This window comes from Petromyzon marinus (assembly GCF_048934315.1).
Source record: "Petromyzon marinus isolate PM22_M1 ecotype Great Lakes invasive population chromosome 67 unlocalized genomic scaffold, UKy_Petmar_22M1.pri1.0 chr67_unloc.2, whole genome shotgun sequence".
Lineage (NCBI taxonomy): Eukaryota > Metazoa > Chordata > Hyperoartia > Petromyzontiformes > Petromyzontidae > Petromyzon > Petromyzon marinus.
The window spans coordinates 128,644-141,763 of NW_027422592.1; the positions used below are offsets into that span (position 1 = coordinate 128,644).

Here is a 13,120-nt window from a genome sequence, read left to right on the forward strand (position 1 = left end):
CATAGACTCACACACAGAGACCCATAGACTCACACACAGAGACCCATAGACTCACACATAGAGACCCATAGACTACTCACAGAGAGACCCATGGACTACTCAAACAGAGACCCATAGACTCACCACACAGAGACCCATAGACTCACACACAGAGACCCATAGACTCACACATAGAGACCCATAGACTACTCACACAGAGACCCATAGACTACTCACACAGAGACCCATAGACTCACACACAGAGACCCATAGACTCACACACAGAGACCCATAGACTCACACATAGAGACCCATAGACTACTCACACAGAGACCCATGGACTACTCAAACAGAGACCCATAGACTCACACACACAAAGACCCATAGACTACTCACACGGAGACCCATAGACTACTCACACGGAGACCCACATACTCACACAGAGACCCATAGATTCACACAGAGACCCATAGACTCACACACACACAGACCCATAGACTCACACATAGAGACCCATAGACTACTCACACGGAGACCCACAGACTCACACGGAGACCCATAGACTACTCACACAGAGACGCATAGACTCACACACACAGAGACCCATAGACTCACACACAGAGACCCATGGACTACTCACACGGAGACCCATAGACTCATACAGAGACCCATAGACTCACACATAGAGACCCATAGACTACTCACACGGAGACCCATAGACTACTCACACGGAGACCCACAAACTCACACGGAGACCCATAGACTACTCACACAGAGACCCATAGACTCACACACACAGAGACCCATAGACTCACACACAGAGACCCATAGACTCACACATAGAGACCCATAGACTACTCACACGGAGACCCACAGACTCACACGGAGACCCATAGACTTCTCACACAGAGACCCATTGACTCACACACACACAGACCCATAGACTCACACAGAGACCCATAGACTCACACAGAGACCCATAGACTCATCACACAGAGACCCATAGACTCACACAGAGACCCATAGACTCACACACAGAGACCCATAGACTACTCACACAGAGACCCATAGACTCACACACAGAGACCCGTCGACTCACACAGAGAACCATAGACTACTCACACAGAGACCCATAGACTACTCACACAGAGACCCATAGACTCACACATAGAGACCCATCGACTCACACAGAGACCCATAGACTACACACACAGAGACCCATAGACTCACACACAGAGACCCATAGACTACTCACACAGAGACCCATAGACTACTCACATAGACACCCATAGACTCACACACACAGAGACCCATAGATTCACACACAGAGACCCATAGACTACTCACACAGAGACCCATAGATGACACACACAGAGACCCATAGACTACTCACACAGAGACCCATAGAGTCGCATAGAGACCCATAGACTGACACAGAGACCCATAGACTCACACAGAGACCCATAGACTCATACAAAGACTCATAGACTACTCACACAGAGACCCATAGACTCGCATAGAGACCCATAGACTCACACAGAGACCCATAGACTCACACAGAGACCCATATACTCAAACAGAGACCCACAGACTCGCACAGAGACCCATAGACTCACACAGAGACCCACAAACTCACACAGAGACCCACAGACTCACACAGAGACCCACAGACTCACACAGAGACCCATAGACTAAGATAGAGACCCATAGACTCACACAGAGACCCACAGACTCACACAGAGACCCACAGACTCACACAGAGACCCATAGACTCACACAGAGACCCATAGACTAAGATAGAGACCCATAGACTCACACAGAGACCCACAGACTCACACAGAGACCCACAGACTCACACAGAGACCCATGGACACTCGCACAGATACCTGTGGACTCGCACAAAGACCCATAGACTCAAACAGACACCCGTAGACTAAATGTGAGACCCATCGACTCACACAGAGACCCATAGATTCACACAGAGACCCACAGACTCACACAGAGACCCATAGACACTCGCACAGAGAGCCATCGACTCACACAGAGACCCATATACTCACATAGAGACCCATAGACTCACACAGATACCCGTAGACTCACACAGAGACGCATAGACACTCGCACAGAGACCCATTGACTCACACAGAGAACCATATACTCACATAGAGACCCATAGACTCACACAGAGACCCACAGACTCGCATAGAGACCCACAGACTCACACAGAGACCCATAGACTCACACAGAGACCCATACACTCGCATAGAGACCCGTAGACTCGCATAGAGTCCCACAGACTCAAACAGAGACCCGTAGACTCAATTTGAGACCCGTAGACTCGCACAGAGATCCGTAGACTCACACAGAGACCCATAGACTCACACAGAGACCCATAGACTCGCATAGAGACCCATATACTCTACTCAAACAGATACCCGTCGACTCAATTTTGAGACCCGTAGACTCGCACAGAGTCCCATCGACTTGATCCACATGCTGGTTGAAGACCAATATGAGGCCGTCTCAAGCCCCCTTCCGCCTCTCTCTCTCTGCTGCCTAATTCTCAGTGCGCTTCTCCCCTCCGTGCTTTGGTTGCGCGCAACCTTGGTCGTGGATCCCTCTGCAACCGGTTGCGAGCAACCGGTTGCCGTTGGTCGCTCGCGTTAGAGCCCGATTCAACTCGGTCTGCCCGCCAATCGCTCGTGCACGCGTGCCCACGCCGATTGCTTGCAACTGATCACTCGCAACTGCCGGCAACCGATTGCCGGCAACCGATTGCTCGCAACCGATTGCTCGCAACCGACCGCTCGCAACCGACATGCCCGCCCCTTGGAGCAACCCCGCGCGTCTCTTTTCTTGACAGGTTTCCCGGGGGGCCCTGGCGCCAAGGGGGAGCGAGGCCCCCCAGGACTGGGGGGCCAGGGGTCCCCGGGGGACCGGGGAACGCCGGGACCCCCCGGGCCCCAGGGGCAGCCGGGTCAGCCGGGCAGCGGAGGGAGGTCGGGGCAGGATGGACAACCAGGGAGGCCCGGTGTGTGCACACACACACACACACGTACACACATGTACACACACACACACGTACACACATACACACACACATGTACACACATACACACACACACGTACACACATACACACACACACACACATGTACGCACACATGCACACACACACACGTACACACACACGCACGTACACGTACACACACGTACACACACATGTACGTACACGTACACACACACATGTACACACACACGTACACACACACACGTACACACACGTACACACACACACGTACACACACATGTATGCACACGTACACACACACACAAGTACACACACATGTACGCACACGTACACACACGCACACGTACACACACATGTACGCACAAGTACACACACGCACGTACACACACACACACGTACACACACACACACGTACACACACACACACACGTACACACATGTACGCACACACACATGTACACACACACACGTACACACACACACGTACACACATGTACGCACACACACATGTACACACACACACACGTACACACACACGTACACACACACACACGTACACACACACACGTGCACACATGTACACACACACGTACACACATGTACACACACATACACACATGTACACACACATACACACACACACGTACACACATGTACGCACACGTACACACACCACACACGTGTACACACATGTACGCACGTACACTGACACGGAGTAACAGGTCACCTGCTTACATTCTAGATTTGAAGCTTTCGTGACTGCAAGGATTCATGCTCTTTGTTTTTTTCGGTAAAGTCACGTTGGTAAAAAAAATGAAAACAACTAAATTAAATCACGACGTTTACCGAGGCAACACAAGCTTCCGTCTTCAGGTGGAACAGTCACAGCAGAATAGCTGTATCAAGTGAGGAGCTCTGAGACAACCGAGATTATATACAGGTTAAGGGGGGGGGGGGAGGAGCCAAGAAGGGGACGTGGGTGGGTGGGTGGGGGGGGAGGGCTGAGTTAAGCCGCCTTTTATTTTACCTACGTGAGTTTACCGAAAAAAAACAAAGAGTTTGAACGCCTAAATTTTGATTTAAAGCTGTCGTGACTGCAGGGATTCGTATTCTTGGTTCTTTCGGTAAAGTCACCACCACGTTAGAAGGGAAACAATAAAATAATAAAACTATAAAACAATAAAATTATTATTATTGGTTCTTTCGGCAAAGTCACCACCACGTTAGAAGGGAAACAATAAAATAATAAAAATATAAAACAATAAAATTATTATTCTTGGTTCTTTCGGTAAAGTCACCACCGCGTTAGAAGGGAAACAATAAAATAATAAAAAATATAAAACAATAAAATTATTATTCTTGGTTCTTTCGGTAAAGTCACCACCGCGTTAGAAGGGAAACAATAAAATAATAAAAATATAAAACTAATAAAATTATTATTCTTGGTTCTTTCGGTAAAGTCACCACCACGTTAGAAGGGAAACAATAACATAATAAAAATATAAAACAATAAAATTATTATTCTTGGTTCTTTCGGTAAAGTCACCACCGCGTTAGAAGGGAAACAATAAAATAATAAAAATATAAAACAGTAAAATTCTCACGACGTTTCGACTGCAACACAAGCAGCAATCATCATCAGGTGTGAAAACCACGGCAAGAACAATTTGAAAGAAAGTGGCGTTTAAAAAAAAAATATATCAAATTTTGAACACCTGCTTTACACTTTATTAATGAATCCTACTCTCGCACCCGTTGTAGGCACTCCCATGACTGCCTTCCACTCTCACCACACACTCTGCTTCTCCTACTACCCGCCCTCGCCTACTCCGCACCCCACCTACTCTCCCCTACCTCGCCCCGTACCCACTCACCCATCTGTCCCGGGCGGGGGAGTTCCGCCCAGAGACGGCGCGAGGGGCGAGGTCCCGTTGACGGCTACGAGCGGCAGCGACCGGGAAGTCTTCTCTCGTGGTCCCCGAGCAACTCCGCTTAGCTCCCGCGCACTCCCGCTTATATAGCCCTCCTCATTCCGAGTCCTCACGTGCTCCACACTTAAGCTGTCCCCTCCACGGCGCCTCTCCCTAATCATCGCCCCCCCCCATCTCCCGTCTCTCCGGGAGATGGGGGGGCGCGCCCCAACGCGCGCACCTGCTCGTCCTCCGTTGCACCCGCTTGTCCCCTTAATTGCCGCCCCCTCTCCGGCGCCAACCTACTGCCCCAACGCACACACACCTGCTCGTCCTCTTTTGCACCCGCTTTTCCCCTTAATTGCCGCTGCCTCTCCGGCGCCAACCTCCTACCCCAACGCGCACACCTGCTCGTCCTCCGTTGCACCCGCTTGTCCCCTTAATTACCGCCGGCTCTCCGGCGCCAACCTGAGCCCCAACGTGCACACACCTGCTCGTCCTCCGTTGCACCCGCTCAACTGCGCGCACTGCGTACGTCTCTACTCTACACACGTGTACACACGCGTAAACACACACACATACACAAGCGTACACACGTGTCTGCCCGTGCGTCTACGTGTCTCTCCCCGTGTCTCCCCGTGCGTCTCACCCCCGTGTCGCCCCGTGCGTCCATGTGTTTCTCCCTGAGTCTCACCGTGCGTCTCTCCCCGTGTCTCCCCGTGCATCTCCGCCCCCCCCCCCCGTGTCTCCCCCCGTGTCTCCCCCCGTGTCTCACCGAGCGTCTCCCCCCGTGTCTCCCCATGCGTCTCCGCGTCTCCCTCCGTGTCTCTCCCCGTGTCTCACCGTGCGTCTCCCCCCCGTGTCACCCCGTGCGTCTCCGTGTTTCTCCCTGAGTCTCACCGTGCGTCTCCCTCCGTGTCTCCCCGTGCGTCTCCCCCCCCCCCCCCGTGTCTCCCCCCGTGTCCCGCTCCGTCTCGCCCCGGCAGGAGGTAAAGGTGACATGGGGGTCATGGGCCTACCAGGGCCCTCGGGTCCCAGCGGCCTCCCGGGGACCCCAGGGTCACCCGGTCCCCCAGGTGAGACCCCGCTGGGTCAGGGGGGACCCCCTCTCTAAACAAGGGGGTCCTGCCCACAGCAAAGACAAAGATCCTCCGCGTAGCCTTAACAGACTGTTGGGGCAAGTGCTGTTAGCGAGTAGCAGCAGCTATGAAGGCCGGCACGGTAAACGAGGGGGTGGGTGGCCACCAGCACCACGCCGGGCCGCCTTTGTCTCCCCCAGTGGCGATGTTCACTACACCACCACCGCTACACCAGGTACTCATTTGAGGCCGAGTCGACCTAGGAGAGGGGTGGGTGAGTGGGTGGGTTGAGTGAGTGGGTGGGTGAGTGGGTGGGTGGGTGGGTGAGTGGGTGGGTGGGTGAGTGGTTGGGTGAGTGGGTGGGTGAGTAGGTGGGTGAGCGAGTGGTTGGGTGAGTGGGTGAGTGAGTGGGTGGGTGAGTGGGTGAGTGGATGAGCGAGTGGGTGGGTGGGTGAGCGAGTGGGTGGGTGGGCGAGTGGGTGGGTGAGTGGTTAGGTGGGTGGGTGGGTGAGTGGGTGGGTGGGTGGATGGGTGGGTGGGTGGGTGAGTCGGTGGGTGAGTGAGTGGGTGGGTGGGTGGATGAGCGGGTTGGGTGGGTGAGCAAGTGGGTGGGCGAGTGAGTGGGTGGGTGAGGGAGTGGGTTGGTGAGCGGGTGGGTGAGTGGGTGGGTGAGTGGGTGGTTGGGTAAGTGGGCGATTTGGTGGGTGAGCGAGTGGGTTTGTGGGTGAGTGGTTGGGTGAGCGGTTGGGTGGGTGAGCGAGTGGGTGGGCGAGTGAGTGGGTGGGTGAACGGTTTGGTGAGCAGTTGGGTGGGTGAGCGAGTGGGTGAGCGAGTGGGTGGGTGGGCGAGCGAGTGGGTGGGTGAGCAAGTGGGTGTGTGGGTGAGCGAGTGGGTGGGCGAGTGAAGGGGTGGGTGGCTGAGCGAGTGGGTGGGTGAACGAGTGGGTGAGTGGCTGGGTGGGCGAGTTGGTGGGTGGATGAGTGAATGAATAAGTAAATGGGTGAGAGAGTGAGTGGGTGAATGAGTTAAAGTGTCGAATTTATTTTGATAGCTGCCACTGGGGGTGCCCTAGGCTAGACCACACAGCAGCAAGAGTGTGGCTAAATCCAAATTCTGGCAGAATCCAGATCCTGGCAGTATCCAAAATTTGGCAGAATCCAGATCCTAGCTGAATACAAAATCTGGAAGAATCCAGATCCTGGCTAAATCCAAACTCTGGCAGAATCCAGATCCTAGCTGAATCCAAAATCTGGAAGAATCCAGATCCTGGCTAAATCCAAACTCTGGCAGAATCCAGATCCTAGCTGAATCCAAACTCTGGAAGAATCCAGATCCTGGCTAAATCCAAACTCTGTCAGAATCCAGATCCTAGCAGCCTAGCTGAATCCAAACTCTGGAAGAATCCAGATCCTGGCTAAATCCAAACTCTGGCAGAATCCAGATCCTAGCTGAATTCAAACTCTGGCAGAATCCAGATCCTAGCTAAATCCAAACTCTGGAAGAATTCAGATCCTAGCTCAATCCAAACTGTGGCAGAATCCAGATCCTGGCAGAATCCAAAATCTGGCAGAATCCAGATCCTGGCTCAATCCAAATTGTGGCAGATATCCAGATCCTGGCTCAATCCAATCTCTGGCCGAATCCAGATCCTAGCTGAATCCAAACTGTGGCAGAATCCAGATCCTAGCTCAATCCAAACTCTGGAAGAATCCAGATCCTAGCTGAATCTAAACTGTGGCAGAATCCAGATCCTAGCTGAATTAAACTATGGCAGAATCCAGATCCTGGCTCAATCCAAACTGTGGCAGAATCCAGATCCTGGCTCAATCCAATCTCTGGCCGAATCCAGATCCTGGCTGAATTCAAACTGTGGCAGAATCCAGATCCTGGCTCAATCCAAACAGTGTCAGAATCCAGATCCTGGCTGAATTCAAACTCTGGCAGAATCCAGATCCTAGCTCAATCCAAACTCTGGCAGAATCCAGATCCTGGCAGAATCCAAAATCTGGCAAGATCCAGATCCTAGCTGAATCCAAACTTTGGCAGAATCCAGATGCTAGGTAAATCCAAACTCTGGCAGAATCCAGATCCTAGCTGAATTCAAACTCTGGCAGAATCCACATCCTGGCAGAATCCAAAATCTGGTAGAATCCAGATCCTGGCTCAATCCAAATTGTGGCAGAATCCAGATCCTGGCTCAATCCAATCTCTGGCCGAATCCAGATCCTGGCAGAATCCAAAATCTGGCAGAATCCAGATCCTGGCTCAATTCAAACTGTGGCCGAATCCAGATCCTAGCTGAATTCAAACTCTGGCAGAATCCAGATCCTAGGGAAATCCAAACTCTGGCAGAATCCAGATCCTAGCTGAATTCAAACTTTGGCAGAATCCAGATCCTGGCTCAATTCAAACTGTGGCAGGTTCCAGATTCTAGCTAAATCCAAACTCTGACAGAATCCAGATCCTGGCAGAATCCAAAATCTGGCAGAATCCAGATCCTGGCTCAATTCAAACTGTGGCAGAATCCAGATCCTGGCTCAATCCAAACTGTGTCAGAATCGAGATCCTAGCGGAATCCAAACTGTGGCAGAATCCAGACCCTGGCTCAATACAAACTGTGTCAAAATCCAGATCCTAGCTAAATTCAAACTCTGGCAGAATCCAGATCCTGGCTCAATTCAAACTGTGGCCGAATCCAGATCCTAGCTGAATTCAAACTCTGGCAGAATTCAGATCCTAGGTAAATCCAAACTCTGGCAGAATCCAGATCCTAGCTGAATTCAAACTTTGGCAGAATCCAGATCCTGGCAGAATCCAAACTCTGGCAGAATCCAGATCCTGGCTGAATTCAAACTCTGGCAGAATCCAGATCCTGGCTCAATTTCAAACCCGTGGCAGATTCCATATTGCGGCTGAATCCAAACTCTGACTGAATCGAGATCCTGCGCAACAATGATTGTAATCAATCAGTCGTCGGCCTCTCCTCCGCGCAGGATTTGACGGACGCCCAGGTGACCCAGGGATCCCTGGTTACGCCGGGGGACCTGGAGAGAAAGGGGACCGTGGTTTTCCAGGTCAACCGGGGGTCAGGCCCAACGTCACCGACCTAAGGGGACCCAAGGGGGACAGAGGGTCCCCAGGTACTCACGCACGCTCACCCAACCACGCTCACCCAACCACGCTCGCCCACGCACGCACTCACGCACGCTCACCCACACTCACGCGCGCACACTCACCCACGCTCACGCACACACTCACCCACGCTCACCCACACACACTCACCCACACCCACCCACCCACACACACTCACACACACTCACCCACGCTCACCCACACTCACTCACGCACACTCACCTTCACACACTCACCCACACTCACCCACACTCACCCACACACACACACTCACACACACACACCCACACTCACCGACACTCACACACACACACTCACACACACACTCACCCACACTCACCCACACTCACACACACACTCACACACACACTCACCCACACTCACCCTCACACACTCACACACACTCACCCACACTCACCCACACATACTCACAACAACAACAACAGCCATTCGCCACTAAGTGGCGGTGACGTCACCACGACGCTTGTGCCAAGCTATGTGCACCCTGAGGCCACGTGAAGTGTCGAACGCCCGCTGGCAGGAGGTCACGGGGCAGACCCAGGTGCCACGGGTCGACTGACTGAGATGACTGGCTGATGCACCACCTGTGCCCCCTACTGTGCCAACCTGCTGTGCTTTAGCCACCCGGCGCTCCGCTCGTTGTTCTGAGCGTCACTCCTCCGCCCTCCGTTGTTGTTGGAGGGCGACTACCTCCAACTGCCCAGTAGCATCCTTCACGAGCCTCCTCCACAGAAGCCGATCTTGACACCGCTGGTACCAGTCATCGGCAAGTCCACTCAGCTCCACGTCTTCCTGTACCACATCACTCCATCTCTTCTCTAGCCCGTGCCGCGCCCGCTTAGCCCCCTCGATCCGGCCGAACAAAAGCTGTTTCGGCATGCGGTGGCTGGGCATGCGGGCTACATGACCCAGCCATCGCAGCCTTGCCCGCCGGATGAGCTCACCGATGGGACCTTGCCCAGATCTTTCAAGGAATTGTGAGCTCCTCACACAATCCAGTCTGGTTAAACCCAGGATGGATCGTAGGCAGGCCAGTCTAAATGTTTCTAACCGGCGAAGATGTTCCATTAGGGGGGTCCACGTTTCACAAGCGTAGAGAAGGGAGGGAATGACCGTGGCCGAGAAGACCTGAAGCTTAGTGCGGAGCGACAGACCAGGTAGCTTCCAGACAGCGTTACGCAACCGATGAAAAGATATTGCCACTCGACTGATTCGGAGTCAGACCTCTGCTGTTAAACTGGAGCCAGTCATAAGCACACTGCCCAGGTATGGGAAACTCTCCACTCTCTCCACAACTGCCCCATCACCGATTGGGAGTTGTGGGGGTGGAGTGTCCGATGGTACAAAATACCCAGGCAGGTGCTTAGTTTTGGTGGGGCTGATGGTAAGGCCCCACCTCTTAGTGGCACGCTCCAGTCTCAGCAGCAGCGTCTCCAACTCCTCCTCTGACTGAGCAGCTATTACCAAATCATCAGCATACATGACGTGGTTGAGCAATAGGGAACCATCCCTTGACCGTACCCGGGCATCGATCAGCCTCCCATTATATCTGTACCATATGGAGATTCTCCCGGTACAGCTATTGAAGGCTTCACGAACTACGTGGTCAAAATAGATGCTAAATAATGTGGGAGCCAGAGGACATCCCTGTCGCACCCCAAGGTGTACAGAGAATGGCTCTGACTACCGGCCATGTTGTTTTACCCGGGCCCGCTCACCATCATGAAGGTCCTTAATGATCATGAGCAGAGGGTCAGGTACTCCAAAAGCACGAAGAACAACCCAGAGCCCAGGCCTACTGATGGTTTCATAGGCCTTGACCAGGTCAATAAAGCAGAGATGTAGGTCTTGTTGGAATTCCCTACACCTCTGCTGTAGCAGACGGACAGATAATATGGCATCTGTGCAGGACCGCCCTTTCCTGAAACCGCATTGGGGCTCCGCAAGCCTCTCCTCAGCGTGCCTGGCAAGGCGATGCTGAATAATCCTTGCCAGGACCTTTCCCGGCACACTGAGGAGTGAGATGCCCCTATAGTTGTTACAGTCTGTGCGGTCCCCCTTCTTAAAAAGGGGGACCACCAGGGCATCCTTCCAATCCTGCGGAACCCGTCCAGTGGTCCAGACCGTTGTTATGATGTCATATAGGGCAGTCTGTGCACAAACGCCACCCTCCCTCAGCATTTCGCTTGGGAGATCATCTCTGCCCGTTGCCTTTCCTGGTCTCAGACTCCGGATCGCCTTCAGTACTTCCTCAACAGATGGCACCTCAGCCAGCCACTCACAGGGGGTGACTTCTTCCAATATTTGAGGCACCGCAGCCACAGCAGGGTCATCCTCACTTTGTGCCACGATGTTTTCCTGGCTGAGGGATTTTCCCTCCCCCAGGACCTCACAGAAATGCTCAGCAAATCTGCAAACCTGTTCCTGGGGGTCGGAGATTGGATCACCGTTTTTTCCCCTAATGATGGTAATAGGTGTGGCGCTGCAGGTTACTTTTTTGATGGAGTTAAATAGAGATTTGTGATCGCGGGCCACTGAGGCAGACTCCATCTCCTCAGCAACCCGCGACCACCACCCATCCTTGCAGCGCCTCACGGCTCTCCGAACCTCCGAGCGAAGGCTGCGGTAAGCCTCCTCATTCTCTGACGTGGGATTCTGTAGCCGATGACAGTGGGCCTTTCGCTTTTTCTCAACCATCCTGAACACCTCCTCTGTCAGCCAGGGTCTCTGGGGAGGTCTGGACCGCGTACCCAAAGCAGCCATTGCAGCTGCATGAGCCACAGTCCTAAACCTCGCCCATTTACCCTCGACATCAAGAGGAGTCGGGAACAATGCCAATCCCAGCCGCAAGCGATGATGAAATTTTCGCTTGCAACTTTCATCAGATAACTGAGACCAGGCCACTTTAGGTTGGAATGGGGTCCTGGGTGTACACCCTCCACTGGAGTGGAAGAATGGCAGGCGCATCTTACAAATGACTAGTCGATGGTCAGAGGGCAGATCAGCTCCACGGTAGGTCCTGGTGTCAAGGACATGGGCTCGCATCCGCTGGTCCGTCACTATGTAGTCCAGCAGATGTTCTTGCTTGGACCCGGCATGCATCCATGATGTTGTGTGGATGCGCCGATGCCGGAACAGCGTGTTGGTAATTACAAGCCCATGGGCTGCACAAAAATCTAGCAGCCTCCTACCGTTGTTATTGAGCTGATCTGGCCCATGCCCTCCAATCACTCCAGACCAGGTGCCAGTATCATGACCAACTCGGGCATTGAAGTCACCCAACATGATGACTCTATCCCGAGGGGCCACTTTAGCCAGCACCTGTGACAGTATGTCATAGAAGGCATCTGACTCATCGGCTTTGCCTGCATCCCTCAACGGATGTTCATCTTCGGTGGGGGCATAAGTAACCACGACCACCATTCCTCGCCTCCGGTTGATGGGAAGGCGAGCCCAAAGTAGCCTGGGGTTTACAGCTTCCCACAAAAGAAGAGCCACACCCTGTTGTTTGGCAGTCTGCTGCCCCGAGTAGAGAACTATCCACCCCTCATGGTGGCAGGAGCCAGAGCCGCTCCACCGGACCTCCTGAATGCCACAGAGATCCAGGCGGTACCGGTCCAGCTCCCGACAGAGGAGTGGCAGCCTCTCCTCCGCAGTGAGCGTTCGAACATTCCACCTACACAAACTCACCTACACTCACCCACACACACATTCACCCACACTCACACCCTCACACACACGCATGCTCACCCACACCCCCACTCACACACTCACACACACGCACTCACACACACACACCCACACTCACCCACACTCACCCACACACACACTCACACACACTCACATACACACACACCCACACACACACACCAACACACCCACACTCACCCACACACACGCACTCACACGCACTCACACACACACACCCACACTCACCCACACACACTCACACACACTCACATACACACA

General features: G+C 53.3%; 1 protein-coding gene across 1 annotated transcript in view; it reads left to right on the forward strand.

Moving 5' to 3' along the window:
- Positions 1–13,120, forward strand: part of LOC116956744 (uncharacterized) — a 191,195-nt gene that overhangs the window by 127,100 nt on the left and 50,975 nt on the right. The window contains exons 31-33 of the mRNA XM_076057983.1: positions 2,843–3,010; positions 5,906–5,995; positions 8,992–9,138. Coding sequence (XP_075914098.1) covers positions 2,843–3,010; positions 5,906–5,995; positions 8,992–9,138 — 405 coding nt within the window. The remainder of the gene's footprint in view (positions 1–2,842; positions 3,011–5,905; positions 5,996–8,991; positions 9,139–13,120) is intronic.